At 36.5% G+C, this 25544-nt stretch overlaps 1 protein-coding gene across 2 annotated transcripts in view; it reads right to left on the reverse strand.

The window, feature by feature from the left end:
- Positions 1-25544, reverse strand: part of LOC149817976 (Cyclin/Brf1-like TBP-binding protein) — a 72741-nt gene that overhangs the window by 22096 nt on the left and 25101 nt on the right. For both annotated transcript variants that reach the window (XM_089985809.1, XM_089985810.1), the window contains exon 11: positions 9060-9140. In XM_089985809.1, the coding sequence (XP_089841935.1) occupies positions 9060-9140 (81 nt within the window). The remainder of the gene's footprint in view (positions 1-9059; positions 9141-25544) is intronic.

The following is a 25544-nucleotide window of genomic DNA, read 5'->3' on the forward strand; positions in this document are numbered from 1 at the left end:
AAAGGGCATTTGCGATTTTCTCAAGAGTGCATTTTCACCCATTTTTTCCACTCAAGGACGTAGGTTAAGGTAAAAAATCTCTATTTTTTGCTTGTTATTGAGTGTTTTGGGGGGAAGATTTGGCATGGCAATGATGTACTCAAGTAAAGAGTGAAAACCGATTAAAAATCAAATTCGACTATTGCCAAAATAGTTTTTCGGGTGGTATCTCGCGGTTAAAGCATCATTTAGATGAGACATATCACAATATGCACGCATGCATGTCAAAAAAATTGTCGGATGTCATAAAATGGCAATGTCAGCAATTACTTGATGATCTCAGAAGAAAAAGATAAGAAAGAGATATGAATAAGGCAGAAATGGGGTATGCAAAACCATGTAAGGATGCGTATTACGAAGATGAGCTCCCTACTTCTGATCCTACAACCCATAGCATAGGATCAGAAGTAGGAAGTTCTACAACAAAAGAAAAATGTGTGGCTAGTGCTAATAGTAGTGTCGCGGATGCTGCCACGGGCACAAAAAGGAGTTTTTCAAGAAGAGGGTGAGGAGGTAAAACTAGAGGCTCGATTAGGAGTTTTTCTCTCCTAGAACTGCCCCTGCAGCGCAGCACAACATTCGTACTGCAATGACTCCTCAACATTTAATCGAGCAGGCAAATGTCACGGTTGGGATATGATTCTATGATGTTTGTATTCCTTTTAATGCGGCAAATTCCTTTAGTTTTCAGGTCATGGCAGATGTCATAACCAGTATCGGGTCTATATATAAAATGTCTTCGTATCATGTTTTAAGAGGAAAAGAATTTGATGTCAATGTAAAAGAAGTGAAGGCATATTGTGATGAGATAAGACACTCATAGCAAATGGGTGGACAAACAGAAAGTCGAAGACCTTGATAAATTTTCTTGTTTATTGCCCTAAACGAACTATGTTTTTGAAATCAATTGATTTGTCTGATATGCTCAAGACAGCAAATGTATTGTTGAGAGTTTTGACCAGGTTTTGGAAGAGGTTTAACCTCAAAACATTGTACAATTCATTACTTATAATGTAGCAAATTATAGGGAAGCAGGTAGAGAATTAGAATTGGTAGAAAATTTTAGATCATTCTTTTAGACCCCATGGGTTACCCATTGCATAGACCTCATGCTTGAAGACATCAACAACATGAATGAGGTACATCAAACTGTTGAATGCTGCCAAGAAACTAAATTTATTAAAAATCATGCATGGGTTTTGAGCTTAATGAGAAAGTACACCGGTGGTGCTAAGTTGATTCGTATTGCAGTTACTAAATTTGCTACAAATTTTTTGACAGTGCAAAGTCTAGTAAAGAATAGAGCTGCACTAAAAAAATTGTTTTCATCAAATGAGTGGAATGCATATCCCCATGCACAAAAAAGAAAGCCCAGAGAAATTGTAGTTATTGTATTCAAAAGTGAATTTTGAGATTCATACATCAAGTTGTTTTGAATAATTTTACCTTTAGTGAAGGTGCTTGAATGATTGACAGTGAAGACAGATCAGCTATGGCTTATCTCTATGAAGTCATAAATAATGCAAAAGAGGTCATTAAAGATAATTTGAAAGGGAAACAAAATGTACATACCTACATGGAACATCATTGATCATAGGTGCAATGAGCAACTTCATCAACCTCTTCATGTTGCAGTATATTGTTTAAATCTTGCATTTAGATACTTCTTTACATTTAAAATGAACAGGGAAGTAAAAGGACTTTTGAATTGCATAGAAAGGTTAAACCATGATTATATCATTTAAGATTAAATTTATAAGAAAATGAAAACTTATGATAATGCATTGTATGATATGGAGAGACCAGAAGCAGTGTGAAACTGTGCCACGATGTGTTCAGGTAATTTATTTTGTATATTTCAATTTTAATTTCAAATTGTTATTTAGTTAAAATATTTTGTATGATTGTATTTGTTATTATCTTATTGATTTCTCATTTTCTTGTTTTTTTTTCAGACATGTGGTGTGCCAAGTCTGAAAATGATGTTTCAAATTTTAGAGCTTTTGTCATTTGCATTCTTAGCCAAACATGTAGTGCAAGTGGATGCGAGAGAAACTGGAGTGTTATTAAAAAAATCCATACCAAAAGAACAAATAGATTGGAGCACAAAAGGCTCAATAACCTCGTCTACATTAGGGATGTCGAAGGAAGAGGAGGAGAAGAATAAGATATTGATGATGATGATTATGATGATTGATGCATCATGTTTTATTAAAAAACTTGGATATCTAACACTTAATTGTACATAAACTTGATTGTTTTGTTTTGTTTATGTAATATGAAAATACGAGTCTTGTGGTATCTTCTTAATTGCAAGATATTTAATATTTTGCATTGTTCTTGTAAAATATGCATGTAATATTATCTATGGTTCTATATTAGTTGATGTTTGATGATATCTTATGATGCTCATAGAGACATAAATGCTTCATATGTGATTTTATGGTTGTATTTTGTGCAATTCATCATTATTTCATGTGATATGATTTTTTTAGAATTTTTACTAATTTTTTAATTTTTCTTGACCTTTTTGGATTTTTTAAAAAATTTTATTAAAAAGTTACGATATGTTTACAATACAATACGATAAGGTGTTACTATTGGGCCAACCGATACGGGTAGCGATAAGCAACTTACAACCTTGGTTCCAACGGCTCTATTGACTAGTCAACTCTATGATGACTAGTCCAAAAGAACCTAACTAAAAGGGACCCTCAAAACCAAGGCAATTACAAAAAATATAAAAAACAAAAATAAATACAAAATTCTCCATATATGACAGACCCAAATGCCCTTGATGGACATTACTTATTACAACAAAATGATATATATATATTATGAATATATATATATATATATATTTTAACACCCTCCCAAAACTTACAATGTAAACACCGAAAGTTTGAAAATACAAAAAGAAAACAAAGGGAAGGATCTAAGTCTTCAATGATAATCTTCTTCAAATGAGATTTAATCCATATGAACCAAAATGGTCAAAAGCAAATAACAATAGAGTCATCACTAACAAATCAATACAAGCATCCAATAAACAACAAAAGCCAAAAAGACAAATGAGTGATACAACTCACTCGTAGAACCAAAGGTCAATAGATACAAAATGGACAAGAACCAATGAACCACAAAGGGTATACTTACAAAACCCACAAAGGGCAAACGCAGAGAAGGTTCTAAAAAAAACACAAATTTTATTAATACCAAATAAAGAACCAAAAAGCCTTCAATCACGAACCAAAATGTCCACCAGTATCAAGTGAACAAACACAAAAGTGTTTACTAAAGAACACAGTCACAAAAATCCATAAACTGGTATACACAAGAAGGCTCACAATATAAAAAATAATATTTTATTATCACAAGCATGCAAGAAGCATAATACTTAAAACTCATGAGGTAACATGAAAAAAATATGTAAGATAACTTTCATTAAGGAGCTATGAGTCTTAAGAAGTATCACAATCACAAGGCACAAATCATTCACGTGCAATAAAACTACCTCCCCAAATGGGCACAATCACAAGAGCCACTAAAAGGGCCAACAAGAGAAAACACAATAACATAAATATTTTTAATAATTTTAAAAAGCACACCTAAAAAGAATTCATAAACCTCATAGAGGAGTTCAACATAAATTCCACCACGGATGAGAAAATAATTCCCATAAAAGAACAAGTTTTGCATGAAGAAATCATACTCAATTCCTTATGCAAGAATAGACAAACCCATTCATCAATGTGTATGTAACACAATCACAAGTGCACAAGGATCATGTATCAATATGAAAAATCATTTAGCCAAATTTCAAATAACAAGATATCCATGATCACTAAGACCCTAACCACATATAATCTTTAATACTACATGAACTATGTCACATGGGTACGGGTATAGGTGCGGGTATGGGTACGAAGGGTACGACACTACAATTTCAAAAAATGCAGGTATAGGGACACAGCTATATATATATATATATATATAAAAGAGAGAGAGAAAAGAGTTTGAGTCTGGATCCACATACAATCAAGACCCAAACTCTTTCCACTTCTTTATATCTCTTAGAAAAGGGGAAGGTGAGACCTTCCCCTTTTTTGCTCTCTCTCTCTCTCTCTCTCTCTCTCTCTCTCTCTCTCTCTCTCTCTCTCTCTCTCTCTCTCCTTCTTCTACCTCTTTCGTCCACATCTTCCTTTTCCTCCTCTTCCTCTTTCCTCCTCTTCTTCCTTCTTCTCTTTCTCTTTTATCTTCTTCTTCCTTCTCCTACTGTTTTTTTTTTATCTTCTTCCTCCTCTTCCTCTTTCTTCTTTTTCTTCTTTCCTGTCTTTCACTGAGGGCAAAAAAAAATGGGTCAGGATGAGGTTGAACCCGACCTGATTCAGACCAGCACGTACCCATGCTGCGTTCGGTACCAGTACGTACGGCTGCCTGGTTGTTGTGTCTATGTGACATAGTATGTAAGTATTCTATGTTTCACATAAGGATACATCAAAGAGAAAAGAAAGAAATTCAAACACAAGTGAAGCAAAATCTCATAAAATCATACTTCTGAATTACACACAAATTCATTTTAAAATAAATATTTCAAATCATTTTAAAATATTTAATAATACTAAAAAGCAAAACAAAGTCCAACAAAAAACACAATAAGTTTGAAGTCATATATAAGAACATGTTTTGACATTTATAACCATGAAGCCCTAGAATAAAGCATATAAGTGTCAAAAAGCACATGCTCAAGAATACTAGATCATATATGTATATATTAAATAGAGAAAATTCAAAAACCTAAGATTCAAGCTATATCTCATAAAAGCATACACATATATAAATATCATTTCACAAAACTAAATAAATATTTTAAACCTTATAAAATATTTTCCAACAATAAATTTGAACAGCATTTAAAGATTTAGTTTTAACAAAAGTAACAAATAATTTTTCAAAGATAAAAAATGAGTGTTTTCTTATGCATAATGCATGAAATAGACAACTCCAGTAAAAATAAAGATTTAAGATACATACTGGGTCACGATCTTCCTTATACCGGGTCAAGATCTTCCTTGAACTCAAGTCATACATCCTTCACGAAGCACGAACTCGAACCAAAGAATTCTAAGACCCAAAAAGGCAAAATACAAGAAAAATTCTTGGCTCCGATACCATGTAATGAAATATGCGAAAAAACAAATACAAAGTGCACAAGCAATATTACAAGTCCAATAAAGAACATTACAAAAGCACTAAGGCATGATACACTCTTACTATACACAATTAGTGCATTTTATGTTGCACTTAATTCATTTTTTAATATATAAGAAGACTCCTTAAGGTGAGTTTGTGTTCATTCCTAAAGAACTTGAGAGTGATTTAGGGCTTGATTTTTTGCAAGAAGAAGTCTTCATTTTTTGTTTGAACTTAAAAAAATTGGTTATGTAGAATTTTTAAGTATTGGGAAACACTTGGGGATTTGTTTTTGTTTATGTAAACATGTCATGTAATCGATCTCATGACTTGTTAGCTTAGTGTTGTTTATTATTTCACAATTTACATTTTTCTTATGAGATATGCATGCCATTCATAGCAGCTCATGGATCCATAAATGCTTCATGTGTGATTTTATGGTTGTATTTTGTGCAATTCATCATTGTTTCATGTGATATGATTTTTTAGATTTTGTGCTAACTTTTTCTGATTTTTTAGAAATTTTTTATTACAAATTTCCGATACGTTTATGATACAATACGATACGGTGTTACTTTGGGCCCAACCGATACAGGTAACGATACAATACTTGCAACCTTGGTCAAAACAGAAGATAATAAAGTGTGACACATCAATTCAATATAACAAAATATGAATGTAAACCATTTTATGACCCACATTCTATAAATCTAGACAACCACAATTACCAGACTAAGATGCATGTGCAAGTGATGCATGAAGCATGAAGCAAGAAGCATGTGTTCAAGAAATGCTTGGATGCATAAAGCATGAAACGTTTAGAAAGCATAAGGGAAAGTGAGAAAGAAACAACAATAGAAACAATTAGAAAATCATATAAAAATATTGCTAAAATATGTGTTCTCAAAACATTGACTATATGCTGATTTTGTTAAAAAACATGAATTTTAAAAAACAAAGAACAATTCCCTTAACATGAAAAAGACATTTAGAATATCAAGAAGCCAATTTTTATATTGGTAGAAGCAAGCTTTCCGTGTAGGAAACAAGTTTCTCATAAAGTTTCTGAAAGTTTGTAATTATACACTTCAAAAGCGAGCTTCAGGTTTTAATAAGTTGGTGATAACTATGTCCACCATAATCACATCCACCAAAGTAGTATTACCAATAAATTTTGAAGGCTCTAAGAAAGTGAAAATGAAGCCGTTATGTTTCATTAGTGTTGTCACCTGGGTACTGGTGCGGGTACGAGTGCAGGTATAGGTGCGGGTACGACACGGCAAGTTCAAAAAATATGGGTACGGGGACATGGCTATATATATAATATTTTTAAATAAAAAAAAATTTAATAACATTTTAAATGTAAAAGAAGTAGGGGTAAAATGAAAAGGAAGGAGTAAAATGAATTTTTTTAGAAATAAAAACTGTTTTAAAAATATGTGGGTGTTTGAAAAAATATAAAAGGGAGTTTTTAGGTTGTTTTTAAATAAAAGAGTGGTAGGGCCTCAATGAAATTGGTGATGAAAGATTTCATTCAGCTAATTTACCTGCCCTATCAACAGGGAATTGAAAGCCAATGTGCAGTTGGTGATGAAAGATTTTGCTTTTGCATAGTAAAAACGAAAACTAGAGGTCCGCACTTGTGGAGGGGTGACAACCAATTTCCCGATAACGGTTGGGTTACATCAAGGATCTGCTTTAAGCCCTTTCCTATTTGCGATAGTGATGGATGAGCTTACGAGATCAATTCAAGAAAATGTACCGTGGTGTATGTTGTTTGCTGATGATATTGTTTTGATTGATGAGTCTAGAGCTGGGGTTAATGCTAAGTTAGAATTATGGAGACAGACATTGGAAGCTAGAGGTTTTAAGTTGAGTAAGAGTAAGACTGTATATATGGAATGTCGGTTTAGTAAGCAACGAAGTAGTGATGGGAGTGTAGTGAAGCTTGGTGAGCAAGATATACCGGTGAATGATTATTTCAAATATTTGGGATCCATCATTCAAAAGTATGGAGAAATTGATGGAGATGTAAATCATAGGATAAAGGTTGGGTGGATGAAATGGAAAAGTGCTACTGGAGTGCTGTGCGATCGTAGAATGCCATTGCGGTTGAAGGGAAAGTTTTATAGGACGACTATTAGACCCGCTTTACTATATGGTACGGAATGTTGGGCTGCCAAGAGACATCATATTCAAAAAATGAGTGTAGCTGAGATGCGGATGCTTAGATGGATGTGTGGAAATACAATAAAAGATAAGATTCGGAACGAAGAGATACGTAAGAAGGTAGGTGTTGCACCCATTGAAAATAAGATGCGAGAGAATCGTTTACGGTGGTTTGGACATATTCGGCGAAGGCCTAATGATGCTCCAGTTAGAAGGTTGGAGAAATGGGAAAATATATTAGTTAAAAGAGGTCGGGGTAGGCCTAGGAAGACTTGGATGGAGATGATAGGAAAGGATATGAATGCTTTGAACCTCACCGAGGACATGGCGTTGGATAGAAATGATTGGAGGAAAAGGATTCATGTGGAAGACCCAAAATGAATTTCTTTTTTGGTTCATATCGCTGACCCCAATTGTTTTGGGATGAAGGCGTAGTTGTTGTTGTTGTTGTATAGTAAAAACGAAAACTAATAAATTATTTATTTATTTTTTTCATCCATCGGCTATGAACCGGTTTGGGTTTCGTTCGGGTTGTTATGAATACACTATACAAGTATAAATATAATCATGTTTGAATGTAAGACAGTAAATAAGATTGGGTTGGAATTCAGGTCAGTTCCAGCATGTATCATAAATGACCAACAGAGGAACGGTTCAGGTACAAACTGTTGGATTCTTGCATTTCACAAAACGGATTTAAATCTTGGATCACAACCGACCATAGGTCCATTAGAATTTGGGTCGGATCAGGTGTTGTTCGTTCGGGTCCACTGCACATTATTTTAAATAAAAGACTGAAGGGCACCGACTCTCTCTCTCTCTCTCGTTGAGGAAAAGGAAGAAATGGAGGTGGAGGAGGAGGAGGCACCAGGTACGGTCTCTCTCTCTCCAAACCACACTAGTTTACTCCTCCCCCCCCCCCAAGTCTCTCTCGTTTTCCCCTCCCACAACCCCTCTGGTTTTACCCCTCTCTCTCATTCTCGTTTTCCCCTCCCCCAACCCCTCTGGTTTACCTCTCTCTCTCTCAAGTGACCTTGCAGTCACAGAGAGAGAGAGAGAGAGTCAAGGGTTTCAGGAGGGGACGATTTTTTTATGAGGTTCGGGTCTGCATTAGACTCGACCCGACCCAACCAGCGGCGTACCAGTACCGTGCCCATGTCGATACGGGTATGTCGGCCAATCTGCCATGTCGCAGTAACATAGCATTAGTGTTGACAATTGCATCTGTAATTTCATCAAAAATGAAGATAACTATTTTTTAATTCTACCAGTAAGGGTAACTTTCAAACTTGAAATGATTCTAGAGAATGGATTATAAAGTATCTCCATGACAATAACTGCTGTCATTTATCAAAGGGACATTAATAAATGATGTTTGATCAAAGTGCATCACACCAATCATGCATTAAGCTTGTTTTGTTAAGATCTGGATTACTTCCAACCATGAGTGTGATCGCATCTCTCAGTGACATTAGTTTCCTAATTTTTTCTAAATAGAAATACTGAAACGAAGAGAAAGGGCCCGCCCACAATGCAGAAATAAAGAACAAAGTAGAGATGCAAGAGCTTCTTGCAAACAATGTGATAAAATAGCAAAGAACATACAAGATAGTTATTCATGTTGACACACATCAATTATACAATAGTGTAAGGCATACCGTCAAGCTCCCAGATTCTGTGTTTTCAAACTCGATCAGTCGTTTCGTCAAAGTAGCATCACAAACATGCACAATATTAACCTGATTGAAAAAAGATCCATGAAACTCATGAGAAATGAAACCATGATTATGACACAAAAGAGTTCAGGGCACATTTTTCTTTTGCATACAAAAATGGACAAACAATAGAAATCTTGAAATGTCAATGTTCAAGAAATCGCTCAATAAATTTTTTTCCAAAGAATCAGACAGACCAACAAACTTATCAGATTCAAGGTCTTTAGAAATTCTAGTACAGAAAAGCAGCCCATGGAAAGCAGTTCAAGCTCTTAAACAGCTTTGATAATCACTACTTTTAGCACTTTTTAACAGAACTGGACTTCTTTAAGTATACAAGGATAGTAGGATACTAAGATATTATTATCCATCTATTGAGCAAACAGCATATAAATGATCATGTTACATGGACACTTCACCTAGGCTGAAGTGTCGGTGTCGAACACTTCCCGACATCGACACTCCTGGACATGGCACCCACACTCCGCTTTTAAATTAGGAGTGTCCAAAAAATTCGACAAGCATGCCATGTCCAGCAAGTGTTGTACCTGTGTTTAGTGTTGGGTATCATAGTGTCGAGTATTTTATAGTTGGAAGATGCTTACATGGGAAGTATCCATCATGCCAACATTGAGCATCCATGCCCCATTAGTTTTGATGATATACATTGACATTTGTGTAAATCATCAAGAATCAAATTGCAAATGAGAAAGGAATGTGTATTTTATATTTTATGGTTTTGATTGCATAATTACTTAAATCTAAATATATACTGGAAAAATAAACATTTACTAAAGCAACTAACTTGACTGATCTTTCGGCCAAAAGAAAACCTTTTGAATACAAATTGTACTGTATATAATTTTTAGCTATTAATAATAAAACATTTACTTGCTAAACATACGCTACAACTATTTGATGGATTTTATACAAATTAGTATAATTCCTTTTAGAAGACACTGTAACTCCCATGCCAACCATATTACATATTTATTGCAATGAAACAAATATACATGACCTCCTGAATAAAATATTTTCTAACCAAAGTATTGCATATAGAATATTTTCCCACTAATTACACGCAAATTCATAATAAAAGTGTGCAATGATGATTATCAAGAAAATCTTCAAAACACAACACAAACCAGAGTGATATGTGGTACAAAATCTTAAGGACTGAATAAGGATATTTGGAGAGAACCCCCCCCCCCACACACACACACACAAAGCAGGGGAAAATGCAACCAAAACTACATGGAGCATCCATTTCATTACCTATGTCATTCGTCAAATTCAATCAGACCCTTAGTCTTAATTTTAATATTCAAAACACGTAAAAGACAGCACACTCATTGTTAAAATGTATCCTATATATATTTCTTGTAATACCCTACAAGGGTAAAACTGTCATTTCCTATTTTATGCATATTCCCCTTGGAATATGTATGTAATTTTGTTCTTGTATTTTTTCCTTTTTTCTTTTTCTTATTCTTTTTTTTCTTTTTCACCTTTTTGAACCATTGGGGGGGGGGGGGGCACCATATAGACGTTGGGCCAGTCACAACTGTGACCGTTGGAGGGGCTCCAACGTCTATATGGAGCCCCTCCAAGGTCTCCTTCTTCTTGTATTATAAATAGGGGTGAACCCCTTTGTATTTCTAATGCTTTTAGAAAAAGCTCTCTCACTTTCTCAATAAAGATTACTATTCTCTATGCCTTTGTGCATTTTGTGATCTTTTGAATGTGTTGTGCCTTTGTGCACATTTGTTCTAAGTGTTCTTATTGTGTCTTTGTGCATGTGTTTCTCACTAAGAACTTAGTGTTCTTGTGTATGTTGTCTCTTTGAAAACATTTTCACATGGTATGAGAGCAAGGTCTCTAAAAGAATAGTTCATGATTTGTCTCATCTCGGTGGCCACCTTGAAAATCGTGCTCATTCTTTACTCTTACATTTTGGCGTGGAGCAGTGATATTAAAAATGTGCATCAAGGCGCAAAAAGAGGGGCCTTTGTGCCTTGAGGCGCAGGCACGAAACGTAAAAGCATTGAGGTGTACGCCTCATACGCCTCAAGGTGAGGCGCGCCTCACGGTGAGGCACGCACGCCTCATGTTGTTAGTCAAATGAGGGTTAAATCCCTCATTTAACCAAAATTAAAATGTTACCCCCGACCCTAATGAGGGTCGAGGGCCCTAATTTGTCTATCGCAATCCCCCTCTCTCTAGTCTCTCGCAATCTCTCCCTCTCTCTTGTCTCTCGCAGCCCCTCTCTCTCTCTCTCGTCTCTCACAGTCTCTCTCTCATCTCTCGCAATCCCTCTCTCTCGTCTCTCACTGTCTCTCCCTTCTTGGCCTCCTCCTTCTCGCCGAAAGCAGTCGCGACGCCGGCAGCCCTTGCCAGACCCCAGGTAACCCCGACCCCCTTCATTCTTTTTCCTTCGTGTTTGTCTCCCTCTCTTCAATATCTCCATCAGGCAGGGGCACGACCCTTGTCGTGCGATTTATTCTGACAGGCAAGGCCCTTGGCCCCTGCCGATTGTGGTCCCTGTCAGGCAATGGCCAAGGCCCCTGTCATTTATTGTTTCTGTTGTTTTAAGCAAGCATGGGCCAAGCTTATAATGAGAAATACATTTTTATAAGTTTAATTATCTTATAATTGATTATCAATGAGTTGAAATTATAGGTGCATATAAAACGAATGAATAGACTTGAACAAGAGAAGATGAATGCATTGGTTTTTGTAATGTACAATATGAAATTAAAAGAGAGAAATATGAGGAGGGCTACCAAAAGACCCTATATGTCTAGATCATATAGACTCAGACGATGAGTGGATTGTGGAGAAGGAAGGTCCAGTGTTGCCTAGTGATCCCAATTAGTTGGAAGATTCATGGTTGGATCCAAACTTCGACATAAATGCCATTGAGCATGTGCCTATTGAAAAAGTCCCTTCACCTCATGATTCACAAAGTGATTCTAGGCAAGCCAGGTCTTCAAGAGATCGAGGTAAAGCTATATTTCTTTTACCTTGCTATGAATATAAATGTATTTTGTTAATTACATAACATAAGTATTTAATACATGATTTTTTATTGGAGTTAAAAGAAAAGCAAAAGAAGTTACCGAGGACATGGTGGAAGAAAGTGCAGATGATAAAGAGTCAGAAAATGAAGATGAAGGAGAACCTATTTATATAGATTCCTCAAATGATGACATTGAAGACTTAGATATTGATGATCACGAGACACAAGAAGAACCTAAGCCCTAATTCATATCATAGAGCTATGGCCATTTATATGTTAGTGTTAATATGCATTTTGTTGTTAATGTTAATTTTTTATTGAATGAATGCTCATATTTGTTTTTCTTAGATACTTACATAGATCAAGTTGTTGCATTAATGTTACTTTTACATGTTAATTTCATATTTTTCCGTATTTATTTGAGATTTTTTATTTCTTGTTGGTTGTTGCTTCATCAATAAAGCATTTCTTATTTATTTATAATTTTAGATAATTTTTAGAATTTTTTTTAAGTTTTAAAAAAAAATTGAGGCTTACGCCTCGCCTCAGATTTTGGTGGAGCGCCTCGCTACGCCTCTACGCTTTTCACAACACTAGAGTGGAGAGCTCCTACAACTCATTCCTATTGAAGCACACCAGATCAAGTAAGCGACTAGTTGTGGTAAGTGCTTCTACTCTTTAAGTCTCTCATATAAGCTTTTCATATAGCAAAAAAAAATATTCGCACTTTTCTCTTGGTTTCAAACTCAATGGGTCAAACTATCATGTTTGGGCCGGTAATATGGAAGCTCACATCAAAGGTAAGGGACTTTGGGGGTACATCCAAGGTTCAATACCGGAAACCGGAGCCAAAAATTATGATGGTTGAAAAAGGAGAAATAAAAATTCTTGATGAAGAAGAAAGAGCCAAAGCACTTGAAGAATATAGCAAAAGGCATGAAGAATGGGAGAAAAAATTACAAAATCCTATCATGGATTTTTTCTTTGGTTGAGACTAGAATCAATGCAAATATTTTAAATTTTAAAAGAGCATCTCAAGTGTGAGAATATCTTGAGAGGATGTATACCTCAAGAGATTTATCCCACAAGTATTATCTCCAAAAGAGAGCTTTGACTCTCCAACAAGGCGAAAATATTTTGCCAAATTGTCTTCTATTAGGGACGAGCTTGCTATGCTTGAACCAAAGTGAAGTGGAGAAGCCATTGAGCTTCACCACAAACAATTGGAAGAAGATCGAATCTTTAATATTTTGAATGGGCTTAGACCCGAATTCGAACAATAAGATATCTCTTATCTTCTTTTACTTCTCCAAATGAAGATGTTTTTACCAAATTAAGTGGAGAAGAGACTCATTTGGGAATGAATAAATCAAACCCAAGTGTTTTTGCCATGCCTTAAAGTAATGATGAAAATGAAGGTGCTTATGCCGTCTCTAGGCTCGGAAGCAATTTAAAAACATATAAGCCTCATTTTAATCAAAATCAAAATCAAAGAGGAAAGGAAGAAGGAGGACAAAATAGAAGATTAAATCAAGGAAGGGAGTATGAAAAAATTATTTGTCATTTTTGTAAAGAACCGAAACATATTAAGCCGGTTTGTCCTAAGTGGAAAAAGAAGGTGACTATGTCTACCACGTTTCAACCACAAAAAGAGGAGAACCCATCTACTTCTTACAATGGAGCTTTGTCTTTAAGTCAAATCATGGAGGCACTTCAACCCCTACTCAAAGGATCCATTTTCAGTGCCACTATGTCATCTCCTCCTGGTAAGATCCCTTGGCTCTTAGATTCGGGTACTTTTTTTCATAAGACTCAATTTTTGTGCACTTTCTGAATATTCAAAAAATATTTTTTCATCATTTGTTTCAACCGTTAATGGAGCTTCTCTTGAAATCAAAGGAGTTGGAAACTTTGAAAAACAAAATTTCTCTATTCCAAAAGTTAGATTTATACCAAAATTAAATTTAAATTTGCTTTCGGTTTCTCAACTCTTGAACTATGGATGTGATATTAAGTTCTCATCAAATAAATGTTGGGTACAAGATCGTCAGTCCGAGAAGTTGATTGGGAAAAGCTCTAGAAAAGGAGATCTATATGGAGTTTCTACAAATTCCAAAAAATTATTTTTGTAATATTACCCAAGATAAAGATATAAATGTTAAGCATAAAAGACTTGGACATTCTAATGTCGTCAAGTTTTCTTATTTGTACTTTGCTAAGGATCTTTGTAAAAGTAACTTCACTTGTAATGATTGCACTCTTGAAAAAATGAGAATGCTTGTCTTTTAAAAAAAGATTTATGTTTACAAACAAACCCTTTGAACTTGTGCACTCGGATGTATGGGGACCGGCACCCGTTATATCTAAAGAAGGATTTGCATATTGTGTTATTTTTGTTCATGATTATTCTAGATTTTGTTGGATATATTTTCTTAAGCATAAACATGAGGTCTTTGCATCGTTTAAGACATATCATATGATGATTAAAAATCAATTTAATAGTAACTTAAAGATTTTTAGAATCCATTCCGAAGGAGAGTATCTTCCAAATGATTTTAAAAATTATCTTGAAATTCATGAAATAGTTCATCAAAGATCTTGTCCAAAAACACCTCAACAAAATGGTCTAGCCGAAAGGAAACATAAGCATATTATTGAAACAACTAGAACTTTGCTTATTTCTCAAAATATTCATAAAAGATTTTGGGCCGAGGCGGCTCTTGCCTCCATTTATTTCATAAATCGCCTTCCTTCAAAAAATCTAAATAAAATTTCACCTTTTGCAATTCTATACAAAAAGGAACCCGATTATGCAAATGTTTTGTTCTTACCGCTAAAAATCACAAGCTCTCACCAAAAGCTATTCCTTGTGCATTTCTTGGGTATTCCGAAACTCAAAAAGGTCTTGGATGCTATGATATTAAGAATGATAAACTATATGTTTCTTGGAATGTGACTTTCTTAGAAAATGTTAGTGATTTTGAAGAATGTGAAACTCAAAAGAGAAGAAGGATTACTCTTTCTTGTTTGTTACTATCTAGATATGATGATATTTCTAGCGATGATAAACTCGTATATGATGATTCAAGAGATAATGAAAATATAGATGAAAATAACAACTTTCCTTATCAATCTATTGATCATCTTATAGAAGAAAGAACGTCTAGTGACCCTATCACCTATCCACATAGAGATAGAAACAATTTTAGAAGTTCAATCGAAAAATATAGCGCATCTAGTAAATCTTCTTTAACAAATAATCCTCGTAGAACCGAGAGAACTAGAAGAAACCCTTCTAGATTTATTTCATATGAATCATTCTCACATAATCATAGAGCATGTCTTAGTGTCATTCACTCATATATAGAACCTAAAAGTTTTGAAGAAGCCAAGAAAATGTTAGAGTAGAGGGATGCAATGAATAATGAACTTAGAGCTCTTAGGAAAAGTCAAACTTGGAAATTCCAAGATTTACCTAAAGGAAAGAAAACAATAGGATGTAGGTGGGTTTTCAAAGTCAAAACTAAGAGTGACGGGTCTCTTGAGAGATATAAAGCTCGTCTTGTCGCCAAGGGTTATAGTCAAGAATATAGTATTGATTACGATAAAACTTTTGTCCCGGTTGCGCGAATGGTTATTGTTAGATGCCCAATTACAATTACATCTATTAAAAATAAAACATATATCAAATGGATGTTAAGAATGCTTTCTTAAATGGAGATCTACACGAAAAAGTTTATATGGATCCTCCTCCGGGTATGAATGTGCCTAACGGTATAGTTCTTCGTCTTCAAAAAGCCCTCTATGGTTTGAAACAAGCTCTCAAGGCTTGGTATGATCGATTTACCAGTATAGTGGTAGAAAATGGTTTTGTTTCATGTTACATTAACATTGCTTTATTTGTCAAGAACTCTGATGCAGGTATTGTAATTTTGTTATTATATGTTGATGATATGTTGATCAGAGGTGATGATGTAGTGGGAATCAAGAGTATCAAGTCTATTCTAACAAAAAAATTTGAAATGTCGAACTTAGGTTTTCTAAGATACTTTTTGGGCATTGAAGTTGCCTATTCTCACTGGGTTATTTTTTGTCCCAAACTAAACTTGCTTGCGAGGTCATTGATAGGTCAGGTATTTCAGATGATAAAACTTGTGCAACTCCTGAAGTAGTAGAGACAAAGATGAAGATTGATGATGAGATTCCTCTAAAAAATCCTACTCCTTACAGGCAACTTGTTGGTTCATTGATGTATGTTACCATCACCAGACCAGATATCTCTCATGCAGTGAATGTTACAAGCCAATTTCAATATGTCCCTACATCAATTCATATGAGTGTTGTTCTTCAGATTATCAGATATGTGAAAGGGTCCATAAATAAAGGAGTATTTCTATCTTCTAAGTTAAATTTAATTGCTTATACTGACTCTAATTGGGGAGGTGACCCAAATAACCGACACTTCATGACTGGTTTTTATATTTTTTTAGGTGAATCCTTGGTTTCATGGAGATGTAAGAAACAACAGAAGGTGTCAATATCTTCTACGGAGGCTGAGTACCGAGTCATGGCAACTACAACCATGAAAATTGTTTGGATTCGGCGGTTATTAGAAGATATGGGAGTTTGTGTTCAAGGACCTACCAAGTTATATTGTGACAACAAAAGTGCAATATATACTGCAAAGAATCACACATTTCATGAGCGCACGAAGCATATCGAGTTGGAATATGTATGTAATTTTGTTCTTGTATTTTTTTTCTTTTTCTTATTCTTTTTTTCTTTTTCACCTTTTTGAACCATTGGATGGGGGCACCAAATAGACATTGGGCCCCTCCAATGGTCACCATTGAAGGGGCTCCAACGTCTACATGGAGCCCCTCCATGGTCTCCTTATTGTATTATAAATAGGAGTGAACCCTATGTCATAGGGATTCGGCTAACCAGGTGCTGCACCCGCGCCAACGCGGGTGCACGTGCGAGTGCGGCACCTAGTGCGGTCAACCCGACCCTGGGTGCGGTCAACGCACCCAGTGTCATTTATGTAAAAAAAATCAGAGGGAGGCTCGCCTGAAGAAGAAGAAGAGAGGCGAGAGAGGGAGCTCACCTGAAAGGGGGCCGGAGGGCGGAAGGACCGGTGTCGGGTGGCTCGCCGGACGTGGGGTTTGTCGGCGTCAGGTGGCTGGAAAATGAACGGGAGAGAAGGAGCCTGCGGTGGGAGGAGAAGGCGAGCGAGGAGAGAGAGTGAGCAGAGTGGGGAGGGGAAGGCAGATCAGGTCACACTGAACATGAGTGTTTTTGCTCTTGGCCATCCGATTTGCATTTTAAAGGGTTAAAAAGTCAACAAACCACGTGGCATTCATCCAAAATGCAAACAGACGGCCACGATGTGTGCATGAGCAAAAATACTCATGTTCAGCGTGACCTGATCTGCTTCCGCGTGGGGGAGGGTTTCTCCCTGTGTGCTTTAAATAAGTATGGGTTTGGATCCGGGTCGGATCCGAATCCAACCCAGATCCGATTTTTTTTTGCTGCACCCCCGCACCCGCACCCATGTGGCATAGGGTGAACCCCTTTGTATTTCTAATGCTTTTAGAAAAAGCTCTCACTTTCTCAATAAAGATTAATATTCTTTATGCTTTTGTGCATTTTGTGATCTCTTGGATGTGGTGTGCCTTTGGGCACATTTGTTCTAAGTGTTCTTATTGTGCCTTTGTGCACGTGTTTCTCGCTAAGAACATAGTGTTCTTGTGTATGTTGTCTCTTTGAAGACATTTTCACACTCATAACTATTAGTTTTCCCCCAAATGAAATAAAATTTATTAAAAGAAAGTGGGAACATGGTGCCACCTTCAGATACAACCAGATAGTGGTTAGAGAAAACAGATTCTAACAGTTAACAGTCACAGCCTATCCAAGATACTCTGATCGAGGAAATAATGCAGTAATGCCATTTCTTTATGGCACAAGCTTTTACATATCTTTGGATTATTTTGTGAATACCAGCTGGCTCCAACAACTTTCCTTTAAATATGTTTTTGTTCTGCTCCAGCCAAGTAAATCACCACTCTGACAACAGCCACCATCTCCAAATTACATTTCATCTGTTCTTTTTCCTCAGTGTTGCAGGCCCCAAGAGAAGCAAATGCAAGCAAGATCCTGGACATAAAGTGAATGGAAAAAGCAGCCATACCATATGGAAGAGAGCCTGGAAAAATGAGCAGAGCCCTACTAAATGGTGAATAGATTCCTACTCAACTGTGTATGTATAGCAAGTTAGCAACTTGCAACAGGCCTTTCTTTTCCAGAATGTCATGTATGTTGCTTTTATCCAAGGCAACCAACCAAGCAAGCAATTTAGCACAAAGCAAAAGGCCAAAAGACCATATTGTGCCTTTAGGAAGCAGTCATTCATGAATTACCTTATGGTTAAAGTTGAAATTCATTAAATATAGGCTGTTAGATTGAATCTAGTCAAACAGCTAGACGATGCCATAGAAGCATTTGGTAGAGTTGGTCACATCTTCCCCTAGAAATATGCAAAATAAATCACAAAATGTAACCAGCTTATTGCCAATTTATATATAACGAAACTTTTGTTGTTACCACATTCAACAGCATGTGCTTTCATAAAGCATTTCAACTACCTACTTCTCAGAGAAAAGAAAAAAATATCCACTTGGGCCAAGAAATTACATTTTATTTTTTACTTGACCAAACTAACCAACCTTACGTTATTTTGTTCATGAAATAAATGTTGCGGCAGTGTTGTGAAAAGTGTGCCTTAAGGCACAAAAAGTGTGTCTCACAGTCTCACCTCAAGGTGAGGACCTTTGTGCCTTGAGGCGCGCATGTGTAGTGCAGAAGGCCCTAGGCATGCGCCTCATAGGCCTAGAGGCGTACTACTCGAGGCAAGGCACACCTCAGGATGAGGTGCATGCCTGAAACTGTTGGTAAAATGAGGGTCAAATCCCCCATTGGACCCAAATCTAATACGTAAAAAAAAGGAAAGGGGGACGTCTTATACCTCTCTCTCTTCCTTCTGTCAAAAGAAGAAGAAGACGAAAATAAAGAAGAGCACCAGGTACGTACACCCTCATAAGTTGTGCACACACACACACACACACACACACACACATATATATACTACAACAACTACGCCTTCATCCCAAAACAATTGGGGTCGGCGATATGAACCAAAAAAGAAAATCATTCTGGGTCCTCCACATGAACCTTCTCCTCCGATCATTTCTATCCAATGCCATGTCCTCGATGAGTTTCAAAGCATTCATATCCTTTCCTATCATCTCCATCCAAGTCTTCTTAGACCAACCTCGACCTCTTTTGACTAATATATTTTTCCATTTGTCCATCCTTCTAATTGGAGCATCATTAGGCCTTCGCCGAATATGTCCAAACCACTGTAAACGATTTTCTCCCATCTTATTTTCAATGGATGCAACGCCTACCTTCTTACGTATCTCCTCGTTTCGAATCTTAGCTTTTATTGTATTTCCACACATCCATCGAAGCATACACATCTCAGCTACACTCATTTTTTTAATATGATGTCTCTTGGCCGCCCAGCATTTTGTATCATATAAAAAAGCGGGCCTAATTGTCATCCTATAAAAATTTTCCTTCAACCGCAATGGCATTCTACGATCGCACAGCACTCCAGTTGCACTTTTCTATTTCATCCACCCAACCTTTATCCTATGGTTTACATCTCCATCATTTCAAATGATAGATCCCAAATATTTGAAATAGTCATCCACCGATATTTCTTGCTCGCCAAGCTTCAGTATACTCTCATCACTACTGTGTTGCTTACTAAACCGACATTCCATATATTACAACGTAAAACCTCTTGCTTCCAATGTCTGTCTCCATAATTCTAACTTAGCATTAACCCCAGCTCTAGACTCATCAATCAAAACAATATCGTCAGCAAACAACATACACCACGGCACATTTCTTGAATTGATTTCGTAAGCTCATCCATCACTATAGCAAATAGGAAAGGGCTTAATGTAGATCCTTGATGTAACCCAACTATTATAGGAAAATTGTTTGTCACCCCTCCACAAGTGCGGACATTGGTTACCACTCCTTCGCACATATCTTTAATTATACTAATGTACTTGAGAGAAACACCTTTCTTCATCATTGTCCACCAGAGAACGTCCCTAGGTACTCTATCGTATGCCTTCTATAAATCAATAAAAACCATATGCAAATCTTTGTTCCTCTCTCTAAATCTCTCAATAACTTGTCTAAAAAGATGTATAGCTTCCATAGTTGATCTTCCAGGCATAAAACCAAATTGATTCTCCGATATCATGACAATCTTCCTCAACCTATGCTCAATCACCCTCTCCCAAAGTTTCATAGCGACTCATGAGTTTTATACCACGATAGTTTGTGCAATCTTGTGTCACCCTTATTCTTATATAGAGGCACCAAAGTACTCTTCCTCCACTCCTTAGGCATCTTATTTGTCCGCCAAATCTTGTTAAAAAGATTTGTCAACCATTCTAAACCGTTCTCACCCAAGCATGTCCAAGCCTCGATAGGTATACCATCTGGTCCAACTGACTTTCTTGATTTCATTTTCTTTAAAGCCTCTGCAATTTCTTTCTTTTGAATCTTGCGCATGAAGTCATGATTCATCTCATGAGAAGGAATGGAGATCCTGAGCATGACTTCCATTAAAAAGCTTATCAAAATAATCTTTACATCTCTTTAATCTCCTCATCTTTGACTAAAACCCTTTGAGTTTCATCTTTGATGCATCTAACCATACCCAGATCCCTCAGTTTCCTATATCTCATCTTTGCAAGCCTATAAATATCTTTACCTCCTTCTTTGATATCCAACTTGTCATAAACCTCCTTATATACCTTATCACTCGCGTTTCGAACTACTTTTTTAGCTTCCTTCTTTGCTATCATATACTTTTTCAAATTCTCATTATCATGACTTTTACTTAGATTTCTATAACACTCTCTTTTAACCTTAATAGTTAATTTGACATCCTCGTTCCACCATGATGTATTCTTACTTAACAGTGCACCGCCTTTACACTCACCCAATACCTCCTTAGCCACCTTTCTCATGCAACCCGCTATCTTATTCCACATTGATTATGAATCCTCCTCGAGACACCAAACAGCTTCCTTAACTACCTGCTCTACAAACATTCCTTGTTTAGCTCCTTTCAGTGCCCACCACTTAATTCTAGGATCTATCTTATGTTTATTCCTTTTGCGGCATTTTCTAATTCTAAGATCTAAAATTAAGACTCTATGTTGTGTAGCTACACTTTCTCCTGGTATAACCTTACAATCGATGCAACAACCCCTATCTCTCTTTTTAAGTAAGAAAAAATCTATCTGACTCGTATTAACCCCCACTTTTAAATGTTACTAGGTGAGACTCCCTCTTCCTAAACCAAGTGTTGGCTAAGATCATATCATAGGACAAACCAAAATCTAAAATCATTTCTCCACTTTCGTTTCTTTCTCCTATACCATAGCCTCCATGGATACTCTCAAATTCATCCCTACTAATGCCTACATGTCATTAAGGTCACCGCCGATGAAAATCTTATCTCCATGCGATATCCCTTGTACTACTCCGTCTAAATCTTCCCAAAATTGACGCTTAATGGAATCATCTAAACCTACTTGAGGTGCATAAACACTAATAATATATTAATGATATCAGTACCTAATACTAATTTAATAAGTAAAATCCTATCACCCTTCCTACAGACCTCAACTACATTATCTATAAACTCACAACTAATAACAATCCCTACATTCCTATTCCTATTTATTCCTGTATACCAAAATCTTATATCCCCAAGGGTCTATCACTTTTGCCTTCTCACCTACCCATTTGGCCTCTTATAAAAATAAAATATCAATCTCTCTCCTACACATAACATCTACTAACTCTACCAACTTACCAGTTAAAGACCCTATGTTCCAAATGGCTAACCTAATTTTATGGTCTTGAACTATCGTCTTTACCTTCACCCGTCCAACAAAGTGAGGGAACCCTTGCCTATTTGACACCACACTCGGGCACCGGTGTGACCCGGCGCTCCTGGGTGATGACCTAGCAACCCTTGGCCATTTATCACTGCCTCCCGATCTATAGAGTACAGTGTGTCGCTCAATAGGGAACGCCCCAACGAAATTATCATATTGGTTCATATTCAAAGGGTGTGACTAAGTTTTTATGATGGTTGTCACTGGCCTACCGCAACCCTCCTATATTAGGGCTTGGGACCGAATAGAAAGAGAAAAAGGATTTACACACAAAACAACCCTTGATGATGAATCATAACCAAAACAGAAATGCTGCACAATGATCAAATCAGATAAATCCTATTTGTGTGAGGAAAGCATACTTGGAGGCCTCAACAGTGCCTGGAAACCGAAGATCGTGTAGGGTTCTCCGACGAACAGTGGTCGGTGCTTCCTGAAGAAAAAAAAAGACATAGAAAGAAACCACCGTGCAGGAAAATGCCCCAATCGTGAGGGAAGAGGCCGAAAACCACCGAGCAGGAAAAGCCCCAATCTTGAGGGAAGGAAGAGGCCTCTTTCTAACCCTCCAATCGTGAGGGAAGAGGCCAAAAACCACCGTGCAGGAAAAGCTCCAATCGTGAGGGAAGAGGCCGGAACCCACCGTGCAGAAAAAGCCCAATCGTGAGGGAAGAGGAGGCCTTTTTCTGATCTGCCAGTCCCCAAGCCCCGGTATAGATAGGAAAACAAAAAAGAACGATCTGCTGAAACAAAGGGCTCAAGCAAACTCTAGAACGAGAGAGTGTCGAACGGGGTGTTGCCGAAAGATGTCGCAGGGTGAGACACCGGCGCAAGGGGTCCGGCGAAAGATGTCGCAGCAAGAGACGACGTCGTGGGTTCTCCGGTGAGGGTCGTCGGCGAGTGCCGAACGGGGTGTTGCCGAAAGATGTCGCAGGGGGAGACACCGACGCAGGGGGTTCGGCGAATCGAGGAAGATGGGGGCAAAGGGGAGAGGGGGTTCGACTGAGGGTGTCGGTAGAAGAGGACTGTCGACGAAGGTAGTCGGCGAGTGCACAGGGTTCTCCGGCGAGGGTCGTCGACTAGTGCACAGGGGAAAGGCAAGGTTGTCGGTAGAAGAGGACTGTCGGCGAGGGTCGTCGGCGAGTGCACAGGGTTCTCCGGCGAGGGTTGTCGACGAGTGCACAGGGGAAAGGCTATGTGTATAAACTGAAATACATATTTCAGTCATTTCTTTGTTGTAGGGTCAACCCACTAGGGGTCCTTGTTATTGGAACATTTTCAAATATTTCAAAAAAAAAATCAAATTCCTAAAGTTAGAATTGTTCCAAAACTCAATTTAAAATTATTATCCATTTCTCAAATTTCATATTATGGGTATGAGGTCTCCTTCTCATCAAAAAAATGTTGGGCATAGGATCGCCACTCAGGTAAGCTGACTGAGGAAGGACATAGGAAGATAAACCCCTACTATATGGATTTTCTTTATCTTCTTAAAGAATCATTTTGTAATTTTATTAAGGAAAAAGATATTTTTGTGTGGCATCAAAGATTAGGTCATCCTGATGTATCTAAGTTAGCTCTTTTTCCATTTTTGAAAGACTTGTTCCAAAGAGTTCATATAAATGAATGTATTGTTGAAAAAATGAAGAAATTTTTTTTTGCTCTAGAACTTTTATCTTGAACTTGTGTATTTGGATGTATGGGGACCGGCTCTGGTCATGTCAAAAGGATGGCTCTCCTATTATGTTGTATTCATAGATGATTATACTAGGTACACTTAGATCTATTTCCTTAGGCAAAACTCCAATGTATTCTCTTGTTTCAAAGAATTTCATAAAATTGTGCAAAATCAATTTCAAACTAATATTATCATTTTCTAATTAAAATCAAGGGGAGAATATTTGTCTAATGATTTCAAAAATTATTTGAAAGAAAATGGGATTTCACATCAAAGATATTGTCCAAATACCCCTTAACAAAATGGTTTAGCCGAGAGAAAGCAATGTTACATCATTGAAACTATGAGAACTTAGCTTATCTCAAAAAATGTTCCAAAAAAAATTGGGATGAAAGTGCCTTAACCAAAGTATATCTTATCAACCGAATATCTTCATCCTCTTTACAAAACATATCCCGAATTGAAAACTTTATAAAACTTCCCAAGATTTAAATTTTTTAAGAATTTATGGATGTAAGTGTTTTGTATTTATTGAAAAAAGAGATAAATTATCCTCTGAAGCCATTGAATGTATGTTTCTTGGTTATGCAAATAACCAAAAAGGGTATAGATACTATGATAAGAAAAATGACAAATTATATGTATCAAGAAATGTTAACCTTCTCGAAAATGAAAATGGTTTTGATTTTGATAAGACTAAGGATGATCTTGGGTATTCCTTTTTTATTTGATTTATTGCCAAAAGAAGCTTCTGATGAATTTATTCATGTTGATAATAATCTTGATGATACGCATATTGATGACTCTGGGGTTTCCATGGAAGACAAAGCTATTATAGAAGAACTGTTGAAAACCCTCCATGTGCACTAGATAAGTATTTTCAAACCTAAAATCTAGGAGAAACTAGTATTAGGAAATCTAGTAGCACTTCTAGATATCCTGAAAGATTTGTATCATATGAAAACTTTTCACATAGATATAGAGTTTGTCTTATGGTTATCCACTCCTTTTATGAACCCTCAACCTACAAAGAGGCTAAAGAAATTCTCAAATGGATTGATGTCATGAACCTAGAATTAGGAGCACTTGAGAAAGTCAATACCTGAAAAATCTAACCATTATCTGTAGGAAAAAAAACTATAGGTTTTAGATGGATATACAAAGTCAAAACCAAAAGGAACTGATCATTAGAAATATATAAGGCTATGTTAGTAGCCAAAGGTTATTACCAAGAATATGGGATAGATTATGAAGAGACCTTTGCCATCGTAGCTCGTATGACGAGTGTTAGAACACTCATTGCTTTAGCATCTATTAGAAAATTGCCTATTTACCATCTTGATGTTAAGAATGCCTTTTTGAATGGTGACTTAAATAAACTAGTGTACATGGATCCTCCTCTCAGTCTTGAGACCAATAGATGAAAGGTTTTTCGATTAAAGAAAGCTTTGTATGGGCTTAAGCAAGCCCCCAAAACTTAGTATGATAGGTTTAGCAATGTTATGGCAAACTTGAGATATAAATCATATTATATTAACATTGCACCTTTTGTCAAAGATACAAGTATTGGTATTGTCATCCTTTTGTTATATGTTGATAATATGATCATCATAAGGAGTGAGAAAAAGAGAATTAGCGAAATTAAAAATATTCTTAAAAAATATTTTGATATGTCT

This window comes from Nuphar pumila, chromosome 13 (genome assembly GCF_984573655.1).
Source record: "Nuphar pumila chromosome 13, dmNupPumi1.hap1.1, whole genome shotgun sequence".
NCBI classification, from domain to species: Eukaryota; Viridiplantae; Streptophyta; class Magnoliopsida; order Nymphaeales; family Nymphaeaceae; genus Nuphar; species Nuphar pumila.